General features: G+C 33.6%; 3 protein-coding genes across 3 annotated transcripts; 1 reads left to right on the forward strand and 2 right to left on the reverse strand.

The window, feature by feature from the left end:
- Positions 1 to 4,160: 4,160 nt before the first annotated feature.
- Positions 4,161 to 11,700, forward strand: LOC102604518 (uncharacterized). The gene is made up of 2 exons (XM_006348483.2): positions 4,161 to 4,833; positions 11,110 to 11,700. The coding sequence occupies exons 1-2, from the start codon at positions 4,193 to 4,195 to the stop codon at positions 11,372 to 11,374; spliced, it is 906 nt and encodes a 301-aa protein (XP_006348545.1). The 5' UTR covers positions 4,161 to 4,192; the 3' UTR covers positions 11,375 to 11,700.
- A 1,594-nt stretch (positions 11,701 to 13,294) lies between these two features.
- Positions 13,295 to 18,516, reverse strand: LOC102604852 (UPF0664 stress-induced protein C29B12.11c-like). Its single transcript, XM_006348484.2, has 6 exons — positions 18,301 to 18,516; positions 17,004 to 17,109; positions 15,266 to 15,337; positions 14,970 to 15,178; positions 14,348 to 14,474; positions 13,295 to 13,759 (listed from the first exon to the last, which is right to left on the reverse strand). The coding sequence occupies exons 1-5, from the start codon at positions 18,408 to 18,410 to the stop codon at positions 14,360 to 14,362; spliced, it is 612 nt and encodes a 203-aa protein (XP_006348546.1). The 5' UTR covers positions 18,411 to 18,516; the 3' UTR covers positions 13,295 to 13,759; positions 14,348 to 14,359.
- Positions 18,517 to 21,506: 2,990 nt separating this feature from the next.
- LOC102605188 (transcription factor TCP7) lies at positions 21,507 to 24,403 on the reverse strand. The gene is made up of 2 exons (XM_006348485.2): positions 22,306 to 24,403; positions 21,507 to 21,894 (listed from the first exon to the last, which is right to left on the reverse strand). Exon 1 carries the CDS (start codon positions 24,346 to 24,348, stop codon positions 23,608 to 23,610), a length of 741 nt encoding a protein of 246 aa, XP_006348547.1. The 5' UTR covers positions 24,349 to 24,403; the 3' UTR covers positions 21,507 to 21,894; positions 22,306 to 23,607.
- Between the last annotated feature and the right edge of the window lie 3,382 nt (positions 24,404 to 27,785).

Below are 27,785 nucleotides of genomic sequence, written 5' to 3' on the forward strand. Positions count from 1 at the left end.
TATATATATATATATATATATATATACATATTCTATATTATTTTAAAAGGGAGTTTATGCCCAAGTTCTACTATATAATAAATATAATATATAATATTGAAGTTATAATATAGTAGAAAATAGAAAAAATAGAAATAGAAAATAGAATAGAATAGAAATAGAATAAAATAGAAAGTCCCACAAGTATAATATATAATATTCAAGATTGGGAAAAGTCTCAATCTTGGGTCTAAACTCTCTTTTATAATATAGTAGAATAGAATTAAAGTTCTTCACTTTTCTATCTCATTCTGAAGTAAGATTCACATGTCTCATATGCACTTCATCTTCAAAAGCTTATTAGTCTAGAAGTGATGGTTACGATCATTAATAGAGTTAGTGTTCATATGTGTCCTTGAGCTCCTTTAACATCCTCTCTATCTTATTCTCATCGTTTGATAATTTTGGTGTCCTCCCATACTGGAGATCAGTGATCGAGCTAGAATTTTTACTAAGTAGATTCAAAATTTGAAAAGTAAACACATAAATTAAAGATTCGACATTTACTATATATACATAAAATAATTTTAACCATATATAAATGGTAATATTTTCTAATGAACCCCCTGACAATAAATTCTTTTCCTAATTAAACGTGGATACGACTATTTAGGTAATTTATATTAGAAAACATGTGATATTATTTTAATTCCCATTTTCTTGTAACTTTATTTGAATCATTCTCTTTACTTTTTTCTTTTTTTTTATAGTTTAAGTGGCTTCATATATGTTGGAATAAAGAGATAGATATGTGGCTTCTATATTTTTGTGTCTTTTAATTATAACTAGTCATTTCCATTTTTATCAAGACAAAAATCTTTAAATTAAAACTCATGATTTTTAAGTGTTAATGATATTCATAGATATAATTCAAAAAGAAAAGATAATATTTCATATATAGTATAAGTGAGTCATCACGATCTAGACTGAGATATAAGTAGTTATTATTGTTATATTGAGTCATGACATGCAAAGTCTCGTTTCAAAATATGACTTTGATTCTCGCATTAGGGTTCAAGAGTTGACATTATTTACCTGAGTTAATGTTAAAAAAAAAACACTTCAAGTATTTTCGATTTTTTGAGTTTTATATCTGAACTATTACCAACACACCAACACTATTTGTCACAACATACCTCAGCTATAAATTGTTTTCTTTGTCTACATCAAATATCACCAACGTTCATGTATGTTTTGGAAACAATTGATATATAGATAAGGTACGTTTTAATAAATAGTTGACAATAGTTTAGGTATGAAATACAAAAAAAATACTTAATTTAAATATGTTTTTGATCCTTTACTTTATTTTCCTTCCTTTCAAGAATGTCGTAACTCGAAAACTCTGACCATTACACGATTTTTCTCCAAGACGGAACTAGGAGACTCGAGAAGTTCATCCAAACTCCCTCGCTAATAAAAGTAAATGCACAATACCTCAAAAAGAAGGCAACGCTTTAAAACATTTATCATATCGGTATGGTATGGTCTGGTCGGTTATTTTTCAAAAATTATATCATCCCAATTTTTCGGGTATTTTATAATATATAACCAAAATTAGATTTTTTAAAATCATGTATCATATTGGTTTCCCTTCGGTATCAGTATAGTTCGGTTAATTTTCGAGTTTTTTTACTTTTAAAATATCATCTCAAAATATACTACTATTAATATATTTCTTTCACAATTATGTTCTTGAAGAAGCACTTCAATTTTTCACCAAAAAGACAAGAATGTATAACTTGTTGCCGTATTGTTTGATCTTAAATATTTAATAAGAGTGTTTGGATAAGTTTTGTTGTATTATTTGATAAAGTATCTATTACAATATCTTTTAATTTTAAACTTAATTAAGTAAAGGCTAATTAAAGAGCAAAGAACCAAAGTCGTCTAGTCACCAGAGGACTAGAACCTAAATTATATTTATATTTGAAAAATGTTATAAAATATATTTATATATTAAATTTTAACACTATTGTTAATATATAAAATATATTTACATGTAAGGTTGTTCGGTTTGGAAATTTTAAAGTTTTTTTCATAAATTAAAAAGATCATCCGATTATTTGGGACGGTTATACACTTAAATAAAAGTTCACAATTTTATTGAAAAAATAGCATAAATCGATTCGATTCGATCTATTTTTCATATTCTTTTTACATTCCTTGTATATTCTATTGAAAGTGAATAAAAATAAAAGAGAAAATATTGAGTAGTTGATAAATATGGATCCACGTACTATTAATTTTCCTTTATTTTTGTTTTTTGGGGAGTTCTTGAATTCATATATTACTTTTTCTTTGTATTTATTTTGGAGGAGAAAATAGTTAAATGTCTTTTCAAGCTATGATTGAATTTTTAACTATACACTTATATTTTACGGGGTTTTTATAAATTCTTTAAACTACTTTAAAACGAAATAAATAACACCCTAAAATTAGACACTTGCATTTTTAACATGCAGCGAAGGATACACACTGCCAGTTCAGATTGTAGATTAATATAATATATGCCTCAAATCCTTCACATTAAATATTTTCTTGGCTTTATTAATTTCTGAAAATCTCAAGAAGAAAAGAACTATTGTATCGAATTTGTGCAAATTTGTGAAATTTTTGAATATGATCGGATATGTTGTATTGAATCTATGTGATACTTGTTAATCTATGAAACTAAATTATGCAGATTAAAATTGACTAAATCTTCATTCACAAAAACAAATAAACAAATCATGTTTTTATGGACTAAATATATTGTCCCTACACTTGACATGGAACTCTTTCGGTTCTCAATGAACGAGCATAAATAATACGATTCTCAAAGTAGTATTGTTGATATAAGTATTTTAAATATGATCTACACTTAATAAAGCATAAGTAGTTAATCAGTGGCTACCCTGTAACACTGTCATCCCCTTTAGCATATGAAACTTGTGGATAAGCGAAAAATGACAATCTTCAACAGACATGTAAATCATGTAATTAAAAGGATCGTCTTTCTTATGCTAATATAATTTTCTAATGGAGGTTATTGATGCACAACTATAAATCTCAACCCAACACGTGTGTATAAAAATCAGAACGGGATAACTGACGTGTAGCTAAAAAAAGGTAAGGAGAGAAAATCACGATGCTCTTATCCTTTTGAAAGTTCCCCCAATATGTGACAGAAAAGCATTACAAGTAAACATCGAGGGATTTTTTTTTTGTTAAGATCATTTTGTTTTATAATACTAATACTAATAGACATATCACAATACCTCATCAAGTACTATATTAACTACTTACTAATTTCTATTTATAAAAACTCTGCTTATTTTTTTAAATTATAATCAGATGCAACTCTATTTTTTGACATCTACAAGTTACTAATTCATTTTCTTTAGTTGCAGAATGAAATAGGGAAGGCATACTTTTAAATTTGATATAGGGCTCACAAATCGACATATTATATAAGATTACATAAGTTTACATGAGATATAAAAAATTAGAAATTTAATTCGATAAAGTAAATGCAACAAATTTATTATAAGATATTATGTGTGCAGTAAAAAAACACACTTATATTGTTATTTTAACATCTCTACCACTTAATTTAAATACATTTAAGTTACTTGATTTTCTTTTCGATTTAAACGAATAAAAAAGGGCTATTATTTTTAAAATTATTTATAAATTAACATGAAGAACAAAGAATTACTAGTTCTAAAATTAATTTTATAACGAATTTATCTCTTATTTAGTTAAGATAAAATTACAACATAATTTGTTTTGAAATGAGAGTATTTCGAAATTATAAGATTACTTTACTAATATCAAAATAGTTAATCGTGAAACAACTAACATCTGAATATTCTCTTCATTCATTTTTACTTGTCACTTATTTTTAAAATAAATTTTTATTTTTACTTGTCACACTTTTAATATATCAAGAAAAAAAATATTCTTCATATTTTATCTTTAACATTAAATACTTATTTTCTAAATTATTTTTTAAGACCTAATATTAAATATCATTTTAATAGAGATAATAAATAATTAATCTCGAAATAACTTGCCATGGAAGTGGCTCTGCTTTGTGTCCTTATGCACTTAGGATTGTTTAAATTGATTCAAAAAAAATCTATCTGTCAAAATCATAACCCCACAGAAAATGCCCCCGGCGACCCCTCAATCCACCACCGCCGCCACCACCGCCGCCGCCGCCGCTTCTACCGCCAATCACCGCCCAGGAAACTCCAATTCTAACCTAAACCCTAACAAAATTGACCTAAAAAACCCTAACAATTTCAACAGAGCAACCAATTCGCGTATCTCTTCCGTAGACACCGATATGCCCGACCCGAATTCCTCGACCGGGAATACTGCTGCCCGTCCCTCTTCTTCGAATGCCTTAACGCCGATCAAAATTGACGGATGGGAGGAGGATGCTGTTCTGTCCCAATCCAAGCATTTGCATCGAGTGGAAGTTTACAAAAGGAGGAATCGACGGAGTAAGCAACTCCAACGTATATACAGAGATTGTTACTGGTCGTTAATGGAGGAAGTCAAGCTCAAGCATAGAGAGTATTGCTGGAAGTTTGGAATGAGTGCTTTTCAGGAAGATGAGGATAAGAATAATAAGGATGGTACTCTAGGAACTGGAGAGAACAACGGGAATGCGGTTACCAGTAATACGTGTGGGGTTCATGGCTGTAAGTCGAAGGCAATGGCGCTTACGAGGTTCTGTCATATGCATATATTGTCAGATTCCAAGCAGAAGCTGTACAAGGCTTGCAGTTTTGCCATCAAAAGGTATTTTTCTTTTCTTCACATTTCATACATTTATGTCTTAGTATTTTGCACAGTTCTAAGCTTTATGAAGAAACATATCTTTTCATATGTCTGTGACTCTCAATTCGATATGATTATCCTGCCTTAGAATATCCAGCACTACATGTTATTACCCTTGCTATTAGGTTATCCTGATTCGCAAAATCTGCAGACAGTGGAAAAGGTAGTATCTTGTGTGGGTATGCATGCGTGAACTATCTTGCTTGGAGTGTAATTTGTGTCTCAAAGATGCATCCTTTCTGAATTGTTTCTGAAGCAGAATGTATATGCTCGCGCCCAATTTGTTTATTGTTTGGTATAAAGCTGGTTATTTTGCTAACATATAACAAAAAGATCTCATCTTTTTTCCTCAAAAGGAACTTTGCCAATTAGCTTCAAGTTTTTGTTGTTCTTTTTTCCTTTTCCTATTTTGTTAAGATTCTTTAGTTTTTTCTGGAATCTTTTGTGAGGATTTCCTGATAAATTTTACCCTTGTGCAACGATTGCTCTTGTACCTAGCAAGCAGAACATGTGTGTGTAAGAGAGTATGGCTCTGGAAGGCTGTAAGCTAAAGTAAAAGCAGTTTAGGTAGTTGGATTCACTTATGTTCTGATAGCCTTTACGAGTAAGATTAGGTCGTATGGTGTGTGTATATCATTTTAATGTTTTATGATCATTGGACTTCACTTCCCCAACAACTATGCTTTGTTTTGAATTGTACCCTGCAACTTTTAACTTTCTAACCTCATGGTATAGTGCCTGTGGGATCTAGTTCTGATTCCTACAGTTTATCTTTTCCTGCTCTTCAGAATTACGAAACTACCTTCTTGTTATTCATTTTGTTCCAGCCCATGTACGCTTAAACCTTCCCCAAGATATTAACCATCAATATTTCCGCCAAGTTCAATGCCTAAATCTGGCTTTGTATTGAATCCTAAAAGGTGCTGTAAATCCTCGTACTTTGTAGTAAGTAAAGAAGAAACTTCCAACTGTGGTGATTGTTATTTTTTGTTAATTAAGAAATCTGTTGTTTCCAGCTCCGAAGCTCAGTGGATAATGACTCTTCCTCTGTCCTGCTCCACTTAAATGCAAAACTTTGTTAACTAGCCAACATTTGAATTCCCCACGTACATCTAAGAGACATTCTGCTGTGTGCTACCTCTGCTGTCGAACCAAAAAACCCACTAGAACCTTCTTTGTTTCATGTACTACCATTTATCCAAAAAAAGAACTTTCTCCCAGTGAGAAGGCATTTGACTTTCCAATTGAGAAGTCTAATTACCAGTTCATATCCGTTAATCATCACCATAGTTATAACTTTATGGATGCACCTTTTTCTCAAAATAAAAATTGTACATAGGTACCTAATACATCTTATCTTATCCTCCCTCTACTTCTGTTTCCTTCCACTTCTTCATTCAAGCTGGATTTTAGTTTTTTCAACTCGTTTTTCCCAATTCCTCTGCTCTTTGGGGTAGAAACTGGCTTACCAGGCCCCTTCTTATCTAGTTGTGATTTCCTCTCATCAATCTTCATCAACAATTCTATGGTTTCTTTTTCAAACCCTTCGAAAGCCACCCCGTATGTATTACTGAACTATAAGATATGTGAATTAACCCAGTTTAATGTTTCTGTCTTGATATCTTCTTGAGAAATTGGGAGCTGAATATTGACTGGTTCAGCCTCATGAATCTGTTGTAACTGCATTTTTTGTTCTGTCTCTTGTGTGTCATTGACTATTATGGTATCAGATTCCTCTCCTTCCTTTTTGTGGTCAATTTTCGTGACTTTGTATCAGGAATCTTTGTCTGGGTGTTTAAGAGGTTTCTTTCTCCCCCTTCCTTTTGCATCATCATAGTATCCTCCACCTCAACTGCTATTTCCCAGTTCCTGAAAGCTTGTAGAAACTTTGATGCCAAGTCCTTAAGTTCTAAAAAACCTTTATTCCCCTCCACGTGCCTCTCACTATAAAGTTCTTGGGCTTTTTAATATTCCCAGCTGGGCTTGGGTTTTTTAGAGGTTGAGTAGGTTTTAGGCCTGGATTTAAATTGAGCAAAGGCTGACCTATATTTGTCTTTGGAGTTGGACCCATAGTGGGGCCTGAACCTACGACGTTTGCTGGCTCCCCACATGGTTTCCTACTGACATCTCCACCAGCCCTTGTATTACCCTCTGGGTGGATCCTCGAAGTCGGTTGGGTAAAAGGGTTTTCCTTTCGTTCTTCCCCGATGGAGTACCTCGTCGTCGTCTCTGTCCATAGCTGCACGGAGTATGAGATTCCGGCATTCAACACAGTTACCTCCTTCGGAGTCCTCGACCCGTCGCCTTCAACTTTAATTCTAGCCCATTTAAGGTGATTTCTTAGTAGCGTCTCTTCCTCAGTTTCAACCCAACCCCCACAGAAATAACCAATGGCTTTAGAAGTCGTCTTCGACCATAGATGCAGTGGAAGACCTACGATCTTGATCCAGGTCGAACTTGGTCCGTTCCATTATCGTTGGGGTCCACCAACCCAGTTGGATCTTTGAGTTGTTCCAAATCCAATCCCCTGTATTCACCTGTTCCACCGTGACTCTTGTTGCAAACTCGAACAAAATCTTTCCGTCCCCCATCTCGTAAATATTCAAGCCATGAGTTTGTCTCCAGATCTTATTGGCCCATCCTCTCACCTCCGGCTGAGTGGCTACCCTCATATTCCTCTCTTCAAAACTTCCCACTAGGCTTCTCTGTAGGACTTCGTTTTGTGTGTTTGAGGTGTCATTAATGTTGATGATTTCCTTCTCCTTCATTAAAGTTGTTGTAGCATTAACTCCCTCCTCTTTCCTATTTGACCATTGAAGCTCCTCAGTGTTTGGAAACTTCGCCAATCCCTTTCTCAGTGTTTCCGTTGGTTCAGGTTTGATTTGGTAGGTTTGAAACTAACTCCTCTTTTTGGTGCGTGGTTTTCCATCGTTTGGCATCTCCTTTCTTTTGCTCTTGAGTAGTGTATCCCTTTCTCATTAATTCTTTTGATTATTGTAGTTGGGTAAAATATCTGGCCCAGGCTGACATTTAGTTCTTTTAAAAAAGAAGGAATTTGGCACAGGTCATTTCCTACTTGGAAAACATGTAGCCCATCATGGTTTTTGAGTTCTGGCCAGTACTTTGAAATGTTTCTGGTCCATTCGAGGTGATCTATATTTGTCAATTCTACTGATTTTGCCAATTGCTTCTTGCCTGCTGCACTCCTGTCCCACACCCATCAAAGTTTATGCAAATCCTAGTTTCGTCCCGGTGGTATTACTGTAACTATCTTTTAGAACTCCTATATTGATTATTTTGTTTGCTCGGGATCCAGTCTATGAAAATCCACACTATTAAGTTGTGGTTGCATAGAATAGGTTTTCACCAAGACTTTCACTAAATTTCCTTATCTTAATTGTTTCTTTTTCCAAAATAGATTGTCGTGAAGTTATGACATTTTTACTATATTAAAACAAAAAAATACCATGGTCAACTTTTGAGTTCACCGATCTGATTTGTGCTTTCATAAAGGATAACGTAAAAAAATCTTATTAAAAACAGAGAACTTCCATATACAAATAGTATACTAGAAAATAGAGAGGCTACATAAAGAATAATTCTCTACGGATAAAACACAGAATCTTCTGCACTAATAACAACCTTGTGGGTGCACCAAATGCTTAACTTAAAATAAAATTCTACTTTTCAAATGTATAAAGTCATTCTAGCCTCCAGAGCTTAACACTTAAAGTGTGGGTTAGACTCATCAAAGATCCAAACCCTGTTATTTAAGTTGGGAAGTGTAGAGGCGAGTTCATACTCCCACAGTTTCGAACCCGTGTGCCAACTGGAGTTGGATAGAAGTCACGAGAGATTTCTCTGATGTATAAAAAAGTCTTTGAAGTTATTCTTTGTTCTTTTAGAAAGTTCTGTTTCTCTCCCTTCATAAACCACACGAGAGCTAGATGAGCATCTTCTCATGCCCTACAACTTTTCTTTCTTCTGAAGGCCGAGCTGTGTAGTACATTTTCACTTTGCCCAACATTGTCCACTGTACTCCAAACCAGTGTACATGACATGTACCACAGTGGGGTTGCCACGCGACAATGCAACAGAAGTTAGTCCACATCTTCGCCCAAGCATTTGGACACAAAGCACTGCCTAACATATGTGAGCCTCCTCTTTCTCAAGTTCTCAGCTGTCAGTGTTGTTCACCTTTCTAACAGCCAATATAAAACACATGTTAAGAATCCAGATCCACAAGTGCAGGAAGCGCGAGTTCTGTCTTAGAAAAAATATGATAGTATGGCCCCCAAGGCCTAGCTCGAGTGGCAAAAGGTGGAGGATTTGTGGCTTAGGTCGCAGGTTCAAGCCCCACACCATGCAAAGTGAAGCCTGATATTTAAGTGGAGAGGGGCGGGCCCATTATCCACCGAGTTTAGAAGGCTGTGATTGGTCCAAAGGGCAGGTCACAGACGGATTTCTCGGTTATAAAATAAAATAAAATATGATAGTATGAATTTGTTGAGTACAATCCACCTCTCCTCAAACCCAACTTGATGAGTGCTGGCTAGCATATGTTGTCTTCTGCTTGTAGAGCATTTCAATTGAAATTTGTCTACCTCTCAGCCTTGTAGGTTCTTCTGAGCATCAAAATCCGTTTGTACTTGTCCATCTTGTGTCCTACATATCTACTCACGACATCTCATCTCTCTCGCTCAATACTTTATATATGTCGTAGAAAATGATCCACAAGGTGTTTTATTCAACTACTTGTGACCCCAAAAACTTGTAAAAATCGATTCTGCTGTCATCCTGTTTGTGTAGCACTGCCACTTAAGTCTTTGCACCCCAGGATGTTTCTTCATAGTGTACGACTGTGAGGATTGGTGTTTCTCCATAGTCCTCGACCGAAGAGTTACATGATGTTTCAAGTCCTCCATGACCCATTCATGTCTCATGCTTTTACGTGATTCACAACCCTCCATAAAGCCTGCTCTTTGCCTTGAATCTTCATAATTTCCTAGTAGTGCTTTGTTGAATATCCTCAAGTCTTTCAATGCAAGTCCTCTGAATGTTCTCAAGTCTTTGTAAACTTTTGAGTTCCCTAGCGCCTTCAGTTGTCATTTAAATTTCTTTTTAGTTTGAAGTGAACCCCTCCCAATTATCTCATTCTTTTCGCAAAATAAAATAAAATTTGAACTACCTGGCCGTCATCACTTCTTGCTGAAGTTACCAGACGACTCCCAAAACCATTATTCAACTTTTTGGACTTCAGATTTTCCTCAATATTCTCAGTATGTAGTATGCCTCTCATTATGCTTTCATCATCTTGTTCTTCTAAACACTTCTTATTTCACTTGGAACAGGATAACCCACAGTTATAGATATATGCAGCAGGAATCTGATGCTTTAGAGTCACGATTAGGTGTAGAAGTACTCATTTCACTTGCTAGCTTCTGTAGTTGAAGACTATTAGATTCGCCTTTTAAAAACAAATCCAAGTGACAGGTGTAAACATGTTTACCCCGGAGAATCATACTAAACTTTACTATGTACAAGCAATGGTATTTGCTAGAAAACTGGAGCTAGGCCTGTAACAGTGCTCTCGCTCTCCTTCAATATGTAGACCACTGTGGGTGAGCGGCCTGTTGTTGGGTTGCTTGCATTGAGGCAAGGTGCTTCAGTGTGCTAGTCTTGTTGCTATGGGTGACATAATCTATTTGCTGAAATGGCTCTTAATTGTGTGGTGTCTGCTGGCTGGTAAGTTGGTCCATCAGTGGGGCACTGGTGTTAATGGTGGGGGCACAGGTACATTAGGAAGATGTGGTGCTCTAATGTTTTGGTTGCTTGCACACTGAGGCATGACCAAAGGTGCACTTGTGTTATGAGTCATGGAGTATAGTAGGACAACAGGCTGTGACAGTCCTCTTTTCTTGTATATAGTCTTTACGTGTAATGTATATTCTTTGTTTCACTTGGTTTAGTTTTGGCATCCAGTTCCATGAGCAGCCTTTTCACTCAAATTGTTTGTTCTTCTCCTAGTAGCTAACTTGCAATGTTTTGCTGTAATCACTGACTGCATCTGGATGCATTCTTGTTTCTTTCATTTCATAAAAGTAACCGCTGATGCTGTGATTTTCATGAGTTCAGATTTTGTGGATCCTAATCGTAAAGCATTGGGAGATATCTTATTACTAGTTAGAGTTAAGATAGTATTACTTATCGATCAAGCTTCGTTGCTTTATTTTGCAGTTCGCCAACAGGGCCCATACTTTGTGGGAAGCCAATATTGAGGTCTGCTGTTCCTTCCTACTGCTCTCTTCATTCTCAAAAGGCTGAAAAGCACGTGGCACGGGCTTTAAAGAAGGCAGGACTTAATGCCTCTAACACAAGTAAAATAGTCCCCAAGTTTCATGTTATAGTTGCGGAATGTGTTAACCAGATCCAAAACAGAAGAAGAGCTGCACAAAAAGCAACTCTAGAGATGGCCGAGGTGAAAGAGGAGAGCAGCTGTTAAGGCCGAGCATCACGTAAAACTGAAGCCTGTATATTTTCTTGGCAAGTTGGTGATGCAACTATAACAAGTATATTTGGTTAAATAGGATTTTGTGTGGGAAGACAGGAGTTATGACTTGGAAGAAAAGATTGTATGTATAAAAGGGTACTGCAAACTAACCGAATTTCGTCTATATCGAGCTACATTTGTTCAATATGTTCTCTGATTATGTTGTTCTTGTTTGTGATCCATGCAATGTTGGAAGATTATGTAACAAGAAACATACAACAATTCAGTTGTATTTTAACTCAATATTTTTGTTAAATAAAGTTCATTTTTGAACCTGACATCTGCTAATGGTTGCTGCAATTCTTGCTGCTCTGTTTGTATTGTGTGCTCTCAGGAAGAATGTTTTTGTTTTTTTTTGGTTTCTCACTCGGTGTTCGGAGCCTGACTATGCCTTTATGGACAGAGAGATTAGGCTTTTTCTTCTATTTAAAAGATGTGAAAATAAAATATAAGTTGATCTTTTTACAGAGTTTTTTTTCTTCTATTTAAATGGTAAAGAATTATGGTGAACCATTGGTGGTCACAATTTAACTTCCAATGATTTTTGTGCCAGAAAAATAACATAGTAACAATTACATTTCAAATTTTGGTCAAAATTTTCTTTTTTCATATATTTCTTTGACTAATATTTTAACATGTGTTTTTTCACCATATCAATATGAAAATAATTACGATTCATAGTATTTTTTTGTATAGTTTTTTATATCGAGCAACTTTCACAATATCAAACATAAAAATCATAGTTGTATGTTATAGTTATAGTTTGCATAATTGCGCTACATAACAAATTTTATGTTTGCTATGGAATTTTTGATTTGTATAATTCGCTACAAACATCCAATTTTATACAAATTGTCCAGTTTTATATAAATTCATTTATACATTGTAATTTGTATAATAAGATCGTATTTGTATAATTATAAGTATATAGGATGAAAATATATGTATTTGTATATACACTTTTCTCTCGCTTTATACAAATAAAAACGCATTTTATACATTTTATACCGAAATGTATAAAATGGCTAATTGTATACCTAAAATGGCTAATTGTATATCGAATCAAATGGCAAAAAAAGGAAATGTTTGCTGCGAATTAAAATAAAAATAAATTATGACTATAACATTTTATTTTTTCATTTTAAATTATGGAGTAAATATAATCCAATTTAGCTTCAATCGATTAATCAAATTGACTTCCAGTAAGCGAAAATTACCACATGAGATGGTAATCCTATTTTATACTTACCTTATCTTTTTTTGATAACGCAACATGTACCTCTCTCTTCTTTTTTCTTTGTAATATTATAATCTTATTTTCAATATTATAAAAGGACCGAAAATAATATAATCATCAAGATATTATATTCATAAAAACAATACACTACAATATAATATAATCCAGTACATGAATAAGCATAGTTTAAGACAGAAATGTCCTTAACACAAACATTACTAATCTCAATATTACTGATACACACAGAGGCAGGGTCAAATAAGGCCGAGAGGATGCATCCAAACCCCTTTAACAGAAAATTGCTCCGTTAATACATAGTTAAAATATTTTTAAAGTATATATAGTAAAAATATTGAACCTTGTGTTTTCTTAGTAATTTTAACCCTTTAGTGAAAAATTTAGCTCCGCTACTGAATAATACTCAGCCAAACGACCGGTTAACATCAAGCTGTTGGAGTTTAACACTTTCAGCCGACAGCATAAAACGTAAATTTCTATAAATTCATAAAAAAACTTGGCATTTCTTGAGTCGAGGCTTAATCTCTTAATTAACAATTAGGCCAAATCATACAGTATTTGTTAAATTTTTCTATATAAACACTGATCTAATTAATGTTTTTGAAGCAAACACAACATCAACAAAAGTGGTTAATTTCATTTTTTTTCATCATCACACACTTTTATTATACAATTGCCAACTTAATTAGTTAAACCATGGCAAAAAAAGTAGTACTAACAACCATGACTTTGTTGTTGTTGATGATTTTGGGACTTAGTTACCTTCACATTACTAGTGCAGCAACCAATGGCAATGGCAATGGCAACGACAATGGCAACAACAATGGGACTGGCAAATGTGATGGCAATAGTGGCGCTGGCAATGGCAAAGGTAATGGCAATGTACAAGTATTTCCAGCACGTAACGGGCATGAAATAGGATATGATGTACAAGTATTTCCAGCACGGAACGAGCATGAAATAGAAAAACTAACGAATTTGTTGAGAGGAGCAGGCATGCGTGCAAGGCTACAAACTAGTTGTTCATGCTATAATTGTGGTACTTATCAATGTTACTGCAGAGATTGTAGCTCAGAAATGTGCTGCATATAATGATAAAAAGATCAAAAGAAGAATTGATGATCACATGAAAGGAAAATAAATGGGAAGAAAATAAAAACATCTGTTATATGTGGCTTCGGTTAAATATGTGTCATGTATTTATTGATTTGAAGTAAACCTCGAGTGAGGGTAAACTTGTACTCCTTCTAAGAGTGTTGTAAATTGTAATCCTAAGATTTGAAACTATGTGCTTTTTAGTAGAAATGGACATTGGATATAACTCTATGTCAAAAGCGTTGATACATTAATAAGGAAATAGACTATAGGTCTAACTCAATCACAGAAGCTAGCTCATGAGGTGAGAATTACCTAAATTCTCATATCCGTGGAGGAGCCAAGATTTTCACACGAAGAAGCTAAATTTAGCACCTATTCTATATGCATAAAACAAAAATTGACCTTGTATGTACAATGTAATTTTCCGGGGAAGGAGGTTTGGATGAAACCCCTAGATCCACTCGTGCATCGTGTACAAAACAAACTCATAATTCTTCTCTGTATGGAGAGATCTGAAGGGATCAATCACACAAAAGATGCATCGCGTGCACAAGATGCATTATTGGGCTAACCTGAAGCAAGAGCTATATGGATGTTTCAGCAGTAGGCTGTGACTGATTCATACGACACCCAAGTCGAGACTTTGGAGTAGGCTGCAGCTGCAAGAAGATACTTGTCGAATCATTGGGGTCGACATAACTGCAAAATAAGAAAGAAAGAAAGATTTTTGAAACTTATGGTCTAAAACCTGTCTTAGAAAGTTATATGGGCTATAAATCAACTCATTAAGGGCAGTGGCGGACCCAGGATTTTCACAAAGTGGGTTCAAGATATAAAAAGTAAAACTAAAATGTGGCAACAGGGATTCGAACTTGAGCTGGCTGGGAAAATTGAACCATTTTCACCACTCTGCCAAGGGTCACATTTGTGTTAGTGGGTTCAAAAGTTAATATATACATATAAAATTTAAAAAACTGATCAAATATATATAAATATACGGTGTTATTTTTCAACGAAGTGGGTTCATATGAACCCACTTGACCCTCTGTAGGTCCGCCCCTGATTAAGGGTATACGGAAAGTTTAAAGGTAAATGTCTCGTTCTTTTTGGGGCAAGTTAGAAAGGATAAAGTGATTCATAAATTGGGACAGAGGGAGTAATTCCATTGTACAAAAAGCAAGCAATGTGACATACGCATATCTCGTCATCTCATCGACTGGTGTTTTGGTTGCTTCATGAAGAGGATCTACGCGATGCTTTGCCCTTGACCGTCTATAACGTCGTCTCACTTTTCCAATTAATTTGAAAACTAATGGAATGAAAGCCTCACAATCACATTCCTTGAACATAATTTTAAACGAATGAGGAATTATGCTGTCTTCGTTAGCATTAGCTGGTATAACCTGAAATAGGCTAAAATCAGTCATCTGAAGTAAGGTTGATATATAGTTCATGAATAATAAATCTATCTATCTATCTATTATACTTACCGGATTTACATATCCAGAAATGTTTTTGCAGAAGAATATTGGTTGATTTAATTTTTCGCCATGAACAAAAAGCTGCAAAATGAAGTAGATTTGGGTCAGCCAGAGCAGTTATCGGTTTTCTATATATTGTTTCTTATTCCGCTCGTCACAAAAACCCATGATTTGGTAGAAAAATACTCTCTCCGTTTCAATTTGTTTGTCATACTTTCCTTTTTAAGCGTTCCAAAAGAATGTCTCTTTCTTTTTCGACAACTCCTTAATTATAATTTTCCGCATGACATGTTTAAGACCACAAGATTAAAGACGGCATATTTGTAGTTTAAGAACACAAGATTCAAATATCTTCTTTACTTTCTTAAACTCCGTGCCAAGTCAAACCAGACAAACAAATTGAAACAGAGGATGTAATTGACGGAACTACATAGTCTTCAAGTAAGAGAGAAAGAGAAGAAATCATCAAAGCATTGGGAGAACGCCTACACATAAATGTGTGTGTTTGTACCAACTAACTCTTAATGCCGGATCCACCTCTGCTCTTATACAACTACTTCGACCATTTTTGAATCGAGCCACACAAATATATCAAAATCTAGACAACATGTCACAGCAATAAGAACAGAGATACAATCAAGTAGTGAAGCACAACTCGACTACAACAAGATTGAATTGAACGAAATGTTTGAGCTATCTCTTATCACATCAAGGTAGTCATCCAAGTGCAACGATACCAAACATGGAAAAAAAAGGCGGAAGCTTTATTAGTGGTTTAAGCACAAAAATGAAATGAAGAGTGAGTTTTAGTGACAAAAAGTGTGATTGAAGGGGATGATAAAAGATACTATATAATATATATGTAGCAAAAACCAAACAACAATTATTCAGTGTTGCTCTCTTCAAGACGGAGCATATGGGCGATGAGATGCACACCTTATCGCATTGTGCCCTATATCGCAGCTAGCTTCAGGGCTTAACGGCCTTCAACAACACTGTTCAAGTCTAATATAGTTACCCCAACAAACAATAAAATAGACAACAAATGCAGGAATTCAACACAGGCGATTTTGCTTAGCTAGAACTAACCAACAATAGCATACCAAGTGTATAGTCTCATAAGTGGGGTTTGGGGAGGGTAGAGTGTACGCAGACCTTACCCCTAACCTGGGAGGTAGAGAGGTTGTTTCCAATAGACCCTTGACTCAAGATAAAGCATATCATAACATGTTAGGAAAGGAAATAAACGGAAGTGATGAAACCATGGCAAGATACTATAGAAAGCAAGACAATGCATACAGTAAAAAGGACAGGAAGTAACAAAAATCGAAGGGCAAGAAACTACAGGAGAAATACCACGACTACTAGTAAGGAAGGATAAGCAAGACAACGCTAGCTAGAACTAACCAGACAACAGTATATCAGATCGAAGCACATGCAAAGTCGAGAAAACTCAAATGTTTTAGTATCTCTGGAACCTTCATTCAAGATTCTGTACATCAACTTGAAATATAAGTCCTATAAGACTATAAACAAAAGAGGGCATATGGTCATCCTGGAGCCTAAAGACATCAACCTCGCGTGTTGCAATTTTATCGGATAAATTCAAATAAATATAAACAAGAAACGAATCCAACAAACAAAGACATGGATTTGAAGCAGAAACCATTTTTTCCACATGATTCATAAAGTGTATATTTCCTACAGAATCAGGCAATCGAAAGCAAGAAGGATGAGCATTACATACCAAGGGAATGTCAAAAGCAATGAAGTTGTCCCTAGGATTCTTTGCAACAAAGACCATCCGGATATTCGATAAGTAAATGGTTCCTTTTGTTTGTACTTCTCCTAAACTACAAAAGCAAAATATTCATAATTCATGTCAATGCAGATGTCATTAACTTGGTTTAAAATACCAAAATATAAGAAAAAAACAAACAAACAAAAAGTGAAGAAAGAGACCATAGCCCGAGAAGGCGATGCACAAATAACGTTGATCTTTCCTAAGTTCAATACCACTACCCAGCCACTCCATCCACACTGAATAAACTCAATGCATTAATCAAGCCCAACAATACAAATACATGCTTCATGTCCAGGCTATCTCAACTAATTCCACGTGCTACATGTTACCTCCCACCAGCACAACTATCACGTAACTCTGTCCATCCAAACTTATAATAAGAGGAAATCACCCAATATTTCCTTCTTTGCTGAGATTTGATGCTAACACATCCATGTTTCTCAGCTCAATTCATTAATCACTATGCCATAATACAATGTTAAATTAACTCTTACACCTAACTCACAGCCACTGTTGGGGATAGAATTTTTAATAAGGGGTTCAAAATTTGAAGAACTAAACACATGAACTAATCAAAGAGGGTTCCACATCTACTATACATACATAAAATATAATTTTAACCATATATAAATAATAATATTTTCGCAAAAGGAGGTTTGGATGAACCCCTAATAGTATGGTAGCTCCACCCCTACTCACACCCTGAAAAAGTTAGCTCAAAAAAAGGAGAACGGAAAATTGTTTGAGCCTTATAAGAAGCCCACCATTCCATTCATTGTGACACATTTCATTCATCACACATATATTTTTTTTTATGACAAGGGAAACCGCAGCCGCTACCCTTGTAAAATTCCCGCTCCTATGCAATAGCTCGCAAACCACATAGGAGAGGTAACCCGCACTACGCAAGCCCGGTGCGACAACCCAAAAGGCAAACTCCTTATTTTCAGTGGCAAGGGGTTTCGAACTTGAGACCTCCAACATGGAAGTCTCAAGCCCAAACCACTGGGCCACCCCGAAGGTATTCATCACACATATTTGGGTGGTGCATTCAATAAACTTAATCTATCCACTAAAATAAATTAATCTCATGAAAATCTTTACCATAATCTCGTAAATTGCACTACTTACAAGATTAATCACAATTATTTTTTTGCCCAAGATCTGAAATTCAAATGAATTAGAAAATAAAGGAAACAAAATGGAAAAAAAATGCAAACAAAGAAGAATAAATAGGTACCGAGGAATGTTATCGATCTGAAATTCAATTCCATCGCTAGCAAAGACGAACAATTCATTGAGAAATGGTGCTGGCATTCCATGAGCAAATAATTTAGGATTCAATGACATTTTCGACTAACAACAAAATCAAATATTTGATCGATTATCAGAAATGGCCTTTGTTTTTTTTTTTGGAATAATGTTTTGATAATTTCAAATTCCGTGTATTTATGGGTTACTCTTAAACGTGTTTTTCGCGTGTAAAGCTTTATACCCTATACCAAGTATTGTTTGACAAAGTATATAAAAAAAATTAGGGGTGTGCATTAGTGCATAGGTCGGTTCGTTCAGTTTTATGTATTATTGATTAGGATTATCTGTTTTTGATTTTTAAATATGCTAAATTAATATCAAATCAAAATATTTTTTATCAGTTTTGACCATTAACTCGTTTTCGGTTTATCCAATAAGAAAATATTCATAAAATAAAGACATAATACATAAATATACCCTTTAACTTGACTTCATTTTATATTTATATGTGCACAAGTAAACACTTGAACTTGTATAAAGTTAAACAAGTAGACACATGAGTTCTACGTGACATAATACACGTAGGACACCACATATGATGCAAATTTCCATGTAGGATGCCGCGTAGGACGTGTGTGTATTTGTTCAATTTTATACATGTTTAAGTGTCTATTTGTGCACACTCAAAGTCAAAGGGCATAAAAGTAAAATGAGGTCAAGTTAAAGGGCATATTTATATCTTATGCCTAAAATAAATATATGATCTCTCACTTCTTTAACAATTTGACACGATACAATGAGACATGCAAATAAGTTGTAGATGCTTTGGTATAGTGAAACAAGAAAATATAATGAGAAATTGAATCAATAAGAGTAGATGTAGTATGAAGGCAACAATCACATGTTACAACTAAAACATAATATGGAATTTCAGATGTGAAGTAGAAGTAATGTGACGTGTGAAATGTGTAGATTGTAGTGTAGTGTACGGATATAGTGTCTAATTATGTTAAATTATTAATATTTAATATTTATGACGGGTATAGTAGTAAATTACTATCGTCTTAATGAGTTATCGATTTACCCAATAACTCAATACTAAAAATCGATACCAAACTGATAACCCAATTTTTTTTTTTATAAAACCATTAAAAACTCGTTTACCTAATAATTCAATAGCATTTTTTTTGATTCGATTTCTATACACCCGTAAGAATAATTCTACATAAATTGTAATAGCAATGATGAGGTTAGTAGTATTCCTCATTGCTTTCTGAGTCGAATATGTTTCATGGGGGCTTGTTTAGTATGGTTTACATCTTCTATGTAGTTTGAAGGTTATTATACAATGAGATTTGCCCAGTGCACACAAGTGCTCACCAGAAAGACGAATGATGTGACAGAGGGTGTAGTGATTGTGGGTTATACTGGGGGTCTCAAAAAAGTGTTGAAGTTAGTAAGTTAAAATTAGTTATATTGAAATTATTTCGGTTTGGTTTGGGTGTATTAAGGATAGTTTCATTTTTACACATGTTTATTCATGTATTAAATTTCTAATATATCCTACCAAACGACTCCTTAGTACTATCCCATTTCATTTTACTTGTCCCTTGTTAATTTCGACACTCCCCTTAACAATGTGTTTAATGAATGTTATTTAAATTTAATTGTATTGCATGTATTGTTACTTTAAATAGAATTTTTGTATTGATTAATTGTATTGTATTTTTCGTTAAATTTATTGTTACGTACGAATGAAAATCTAATGTGGTGTAATTATAGAGTTGATGTGATTGTGTTGTTATCTTCTATTTTTCTTTACTTGCATTTTGACTTTATTCATTAGTTAATAATCTTATGTTATCAATTACTCTATAAATATATTTCTACTTCGTATCGTTATTTTCATTTAGATTCATTTTTCAAATTATTGATATATAACATTATATAACAAAAAAAAAAAATACCATTTATTCAAATATCATATTCATCAAAACAATATAATAGCATAGAAAATCTTTACACTATCAACAAATTAGAGTTATTCACTTTCATAAAGAAAGTCAAATAACACTATATAATTAATTAAGTCTAACCGTGTTGCGATGTCGATATTACAATTAAAAACCCAATATTTAGGGAAGACTTATGGTATAAATTTATATTTTTATAATCTCTAATCTATGATATTAAATATTAACAATAATTATCAACTAAGTTAACGTTGAATTGTGTTAACTTTCTAAACTAATCTTATCTACTTCTCCATTGATCTCGTGTGATTATTGTTTCTTTCTTTCTATTTTGAGAGGGTATGTTTGGTATGGAGGAATATTTTTTCAAATTTTGGTTGATTAAAATAAAAATCTTGAAGATTAGAAAAAAGATTTCAATAGAAAAGACAAGTTTCATATGCGATTTTATTAATGCGGCGCTTTAGGATATTTTGATATCTTGTTTATGAACTATAATTTACTAGTTTGCTAAGATTATATAAGAATTTGAGAAAACTTTCATAGTTTTCATGATTAAGAGGAAAAAAATACAATTTAAAAAAATTTCAAATTGCATGTCCAAACGCAACTTCATATCGATCTGATTTCATACACATCGCATGTCTAAACGGGCCTTAATGTAAGTTTTTTACTCTAAATACAGCTAGGGGAGTGACAAAATTGATCCATACATTCACCATCCAACTAATCCAAATGGGTTGGGCATGAAATATTTTTCTGATGGGCTGTTTTGGGCAGTGCCCATATTTACTTGTAAATTTAAATTAGCCCAAACACAAACCCATTGACATCAAAGGCGTAACGATCTAGGCACTGTCACGGAGATAGGCTCGGTGACATAGACATGTCTATGAAGATGCGGACTACCTGCACTTGGACCAAAAGACCCTATAAAGCTTCACTGTTCCCTGGTATTGGCTTTGAGCCTTTCATGTGCAGCTTAGGTGGAAGGCAAGCACCTCAACTATTCCACCAAGTACGCACCCAACAAACACATATACCAAATAACTTTGCCCACCAAGGCTTAAAAGAAGATTTCCATATGACAAACCCTTAAAATTGTCGATTCTTACTCACGTTCCTTCTTATGAATCAAATGCAACTGCATGAAGGAGCTACAACAATATATAGTGGCGGAGCCATATTGACCAAGGGGTGGTCAGTTAAACATCCTCCATCAAAAAAGTATATTGTATATGTAGGTAAAAAATTACTCTTCATACATATATATTAGATCTTGAACAACCTTGACAAAATTAGTAGGCTTCACCAATGACTATATACGATTGAACCGCAAAGAATGATGCAAAAGATATCGCAGCTTAGCAGACATCCAAAATGAAACCATATTCAACAAACACTTGACATTCTTAAGCTAGTATTACCAGCCAACATATTTCCGATACCGACACTGAATGAGTACCTTTCCACAGGACAAATGTAGAAGAAAGCTCTGGCATGTGGAGTCCAAAACTGCACTACTTTTGGAGGATCCAACACGCACTCGGTGACATTTTTGAAGAGTCCGAGCAACATAGTTGGACTGTATGTCTGCAAGCCTTCTTCTGAAAATAGTATCAAACAAGAAAGTTACAATCTAATAGTAGATCTCTCGGATTTTCTGCATATAGTGTCGACAAGAGAACCTTTAAAGGAAAGAAAAAGAAAACACTCTGCAGCAACTTATACAAGGTAACCAATGTAAGAAAACAGCATCATACACGTCTCGAAGACGAAAGTAAATATTTCCTGCCTGCACATAGAAATTCCTTTTAAACAAACTAGGTGTTAGCAACTCATTCTTTTTCTCTTTATTTTCGAAGTCCAATTACCACACAGATGTTCGGTATCCTCTTAAATTCTAAACTTCCAAAAAGAAATTACCAAAGCTCAAAGAATTAAACAATCTCTAAGCATCTGCTTAACTATATAAAAAGATGTAGGGTTAGTTTACCCCCCCTTAAAAAGGATATTACCTGCTGAAGTCTTCGCGGTAGTTGAAAAGAGTTCCACAAGTCCAGACGATGCCAGGCTAGAGAGTTCAATCTGATCTTCTTTCACCAATACATTTCAGAACCTAAGCAATTTTTCTTCGGAAGCCTGAGAATTCAATCAGCAAAAACATCAAATTTGTAACCTTTAGTACGGAGGTCAAACCTGCAAACCCATGCGAGTCCTCTAAACATCAGCCCATCTTCAAGCCAAGTGATCTTAACAAACAGTAAATAGACATAATGTACATGTTATCGAAAAAAAAAACGCAAAAAGCTGAATTGCATCCTTAAACTCAGATGCTGCAGAGCGGAATTATCCAACTGCTTTAAGAGAAAAGAGTACTACATACTGCAGTGCAGACTCCTGTTCCTCCAACTCGAAATAGCAAGTGATGATACTAAGCATGTGAAATATTACATCAGTTCAACAACTAGCTTCAGAAATCTAGTCTTCGGAGTACTACTGAGCAATGTATAGCATGAAGATAATAACATAGACTTCTGCATCATCGAATAGTTCTCAAGTTGAAACTCAAGCTTCTCCGCTTCAAAAATATGACGCTCACTACAAGTTTATATGTTGGAACAGATAGCAAGCCCAAGGCTCTTGACAATGTCACAGTTACAACGTCCATAGCACGCTATTAATTCCAACCAATACACTCCAACGACTTCATTTTACACCTTATCATGCATCACTTCACCAGTGACAAGTGAACCTTTTCATACACGAGAATGCAGAAAAATCATTCAATCAAGAAACAATGTATCTAAGGAACAAATTCCATAACACTCATTTGAGTCACTGAAAGTTTCAACAAATTACAGAATTCAATTCATTCATCAGAAACCTCCATGGTTTCGTTACAAAAAACATTCATGTGGAACTACAGGTTTTCGTAGACCACACTTAAATAACTATCTTATCCACTCACCATTATCAAAATGGCCAAGCACTTATTAAGCAGTTCTGTGCTTGTAGTGGTAATTCCAACCAAATTCATCGATCACAAGAAACTACCTTAGATTCTTGCGTCTCGTCTTATCTCTCTCGCTACATCACTCATAACTTAAACGAACTGAAACCCTAACAAATGCAATGATGGAACGATCGAACAAGCAAACACTCTAATCCTAGCAATAATTCAACAAATTGCAACAAAACCTAGCTTCATTTCTCACTCACTACACTACCTAATACCTAAAAATTAACAATACGAACAAACAAGAACAACAATACTTCAATTTATACATATCATAAACAGCAAATACTTCATATATTCTTCATTGTCCATCATCATCCCTTCTCTGCGGTCCGGAACCTGAACCGGACAGAGAAGCTAGCAAATTCAGATGCCCTTGAGCTATAGGAAAGTAATTCCCAACTCTACCAACTGATGCCTCTTCCATCTGCTGCTGAAGAAGCCTCGACGGGTGCGAAATCATCGCCGCGGAATGTGAAATCTCCGGCGGCGGTGCAGCGAAACTCCAAACTTGTCCAAAATCCGGCCTAGCAGGAACAGCCCAAAACCCAGCACTAGGAACCACATCCTTATCTCCACTTCCGTTATCATCATCCTCAGACCGTAAACGCTTCCCAAGCAAAAACGGCGCCGGAGAAATCAACGGATGTAACAACGACGGCGACGGCAACTTATGATCAACCGGAGCAGAAGCAGAAACAGAAGAAATGGAATTCCGTAAGGAAACTGAAACAGTAGAGAAACTAGCAGGTATAGTTCCAGTACCAGTAGCAGCTATAATCGAAGGTTCAGCTTGTCTCAACAACCATTCAATTGTTTGTCCATCGGATTTATGACCTAGTTCACGAGTTAGCTGAAAAACCCTAGCAGCACAAACAATTGGCATCCTTATACGTCTTCCTCTTCCATCAACTTTACTATGCCGGTCCTTCGCCGGCTGTTTCTTCACCGTCAAAGCACCATTACTATTAGCAACTCCACCACCGGAGCCGGCGGTAGAATCGAGTAAAACGGCGCCGTTTGGTTCTACCGACGTCGACATGTAGAGATTTTTTCTAAACTTTATGGAAAAATAAACACCAATTATACAGAAGAAATTGAGGGTAGAAGGGGAACAGGGGGGGTGGGGGGTCAAATGATTGAGAGGCAGGACCTGGTGGAGACAGGAGGAGGGCACATGGTTGGGTGGGACCAAGTTTAATTTTTTCTGTTTTCCGATTTTTCAGTCGGTGTTTGATATAAAAAATTTGAATTCACGACAAAAAGTTTAGAAACATTTCTAAAGAAAGTGATTATATACCAAAACTTCAACTCGAAAAGTTTGAATGTGAATAAAGGAGTATTTGTCATTCCGGTGGGATCAAGATTAATTTTTTCAATTTTTCAATCTTTCATTCGGTGTTTGATATAAGAAACTCGAATAAATTCAAGTTTACAATGAAAAGTTTAAAAACATTTCTAAAAAAGCGATTTTGTATCAAAACTTTAACTCAAAAAATCTGAATGTGAATGAAGGAGTATTTGTCAATCTAATGAAACAATGTTTAATAGTACTTACTTATTATAAAGCACTAGCAAGATAAAGTGTGTAATATTGTTGATTTTATTTTGTGGGATAAGATATTTGAAAAAAACATGTTAAACATTCATAAAGTAAAACAAAATGCAAGTTGGAGTAATCAGGGTTGGTTTTCTTTTTGGTGATTGATATTCATATTAAAAATTTATATAAATTTAAATTTATGTTGAAAAGTCAAAAACTCAAACTTGAAAAATCTAAATATCAATGAAAAAATATTTGCCACTCTGATAAAATCATGTTTAATACTTACTTACTTCAAAGCACCAACAAAAATAAGATGTGTAATATATTTCAATTTTATTTTGTATGCAATAAAATTTTTGAAATTTATATTTAAAAAAACATTCATTTAGTAAATCAAAATGCCAAATAAAAATATTCAGTGTTTTAAAAGACAATTTTAAGGTTCCTCTAGAGATGGTTCTAGGGTAGGGTATTGACACTATTTATAATTTATTAAAAAAGTTTAAAATACATGAGACTTACGTCTCGTATTTTTGAGTTTATGTCTTGTCTTATACAAAATAAAATAATATTTTTCACACCCTCACATTTTAAAACATTGAAAGCAACTGCCAACTTGTAAGATGGTTAAGAAAAAACTCTACTTCAAATTGTCTAGATATGTGATTTTAAATTATGAGTTCATATTTTAATTTATAAATTTGTGTTTGTTTATCATATTTTAAATAAACTTGAAATTTTGATTTTACATGCTAAATTTATCAAAAGGGTCTAATTTTAAATTTGTGACTTCAGACACTAAATTTTAAATCATGCACCATAATTTGAATTTTGCAAAAAAAAACACTTGATTTCTATTTTGCAAACCAATTTTCTCCCTTCCAATAAAACACACTTAAAATCAGTTGGTGTTATCACGGGGAATTCTTTGTTAATCGTTAATTTGGGTTAGCTTGATTGTTTGATAAGATTGTATAAAAAATTCGAAAGTTTTTACAAATAGCGATTTTTCATGATTACAAGGAAAAGTATAATATGATTTTAAATTTTTACTCGTAAAATTTAATGACCAAATACAATTTCAATTTCAATTTCAAAACAATTTCAATTTGGTAAAATGAATAAATTAGTTTAGTATTTCAGCTTGAGTTGCCTTTTCAATAGTAACTATTTAAATTTTTTATTTTAACTTTGTTAAACATTTATTATTCATATTAACATAAGGGTTCATTCGAATTTCTTCATCGAAATTATTATTATTATTATATATAATATTTTTTTTTAAAATTAAATCATTTTAAATAAGATATAATAATAATCTTGACTTGACCACTATATCAACCTAAAACAATCTCACTTTTGATCCTCTCAACTTTTTGCTTTTATGAAAGGAGCATGAGATTAGATGGAAGATAAGGAGGAAATTATCATTCAAAGATGGGTGCTAACTATCCTTTAATTGTAGTTAGAAAGTTTTGATATCGATATCTGAAAATTAAATTATCTTTAATAAAAAGTATTTTACTTTTAAAAATTGAATTATTTAATTTTATGCAAATTCGAATTAAGATTAAAAATATATAAATATTAGATAATTATAAATAGGGATGTGAAAAAGTAAAATTACCTTGATCTCAAAAACCTAGTTGATTAAGAAAATACTAGAAATTGGGGATATATTTTTTCATACGATAAGCATAATATATAAACGTATATTTTAATTTGGCTTCGACTGACGTCTACGTCCTCCAATTTTGATGTGCAACAAAATAGACATTTAAATGTGTATAAAGTTTATTAATAAGTAGATACATGTGTCTTACGTTTCATAATATAAATCACTTCGAGTATATCTCATGTGAATTGATAAGAAGAACGTCACTACTTGTTCAACTTTATATAAATTTAAGTGTTTACTAATACATATTTAAAATTGAACTATATATAAAATATTAGTTAAGGCCAAATTAAATAATACGTTTATATATTATGTCCCATATTTGAGTGTGAAAATTAAAATATATATATAAATAAATAAAAAAGAGAGAAAAAAAGAAGATAAGGGAGAATTTAAGTTATGGTTGTCAGGGTGGGGGTCCACTTGTGGGACCCACCAAACTAAATCCAGAGTGTAGAATTTTTTGTGTTTAAACTTGAAACTTTGAAATTGATCACTGAATTCATTTACTTAGGTCTTAGTAGGTCCCACAATTTTATTTATTTTTAAATGTGGGAAAAATTCGCAGACGCTATTCTTTGAATGCATATAAGATAACTTTGTTTTTTTATAATAATTTACAAATTCTATAAGAAGAGATAAATTGCATCAGACAAATTTAATACGACAAACTCGAATAAAAATATATTAAGGAGAAATTGATTTTTAACCTCTTTATAAAATATCACTTACTGTACCAACTCAATCTCGATGATGAATTGTCCTCAAGAGTTATAAGGAAGTTATCAACCACATTTTGTTGATGAATTGTTTGGTCCATTCTAGATGTGTATTAAATGACATGTTTGTTGTAGGTAAGTACTCAATTTTTATCCCTTTTTTTTAGGGCTTTGAATGAACTTTTATGCAAAGTTTATTTATTACTATTATTTTTCTCTTTTTAAACTAAAGTGGATATAAAGAGGTTGCATGTGTTTCACAGGTTTTACCAAAAATCATAAAATACATTAAAAAAAAAAGTTATCATATTCAAAGGGGTAGAAAATTAGAAAAGAATTACCACTCCTTATAGCACACATTTTATTCTACTTTTTCGGTCTCAAATATTTTTTCCTTTTTTAAAAAAATACAAAAAATGAGTTATATTTGTTATAAAATAATATATTGTGGATGTCCACTACATCAAGAAGTTACTCCATACTTTCCTCCATTATGAAGATAACCATAACCTCCATAACCTCCACCTTTATAACCA

The sequence above is a fragment of the Solanum tuberosum genome, unplaced genomic scaffold (assembly GCF_000226075.1).
Source record: "Solanum tuberosum cultivar DM 1-3 516 R44 unplaced genomic scaffold, SolTub_3.0 scf00098, whole genome shotgun sequence".
Lineage (NCBI taxonomy): Eukaryota > Viridiplantae > Streptophyta > Magnoliopsida > Solanales > Solanaceae > Solanum > Solanum tuberosum.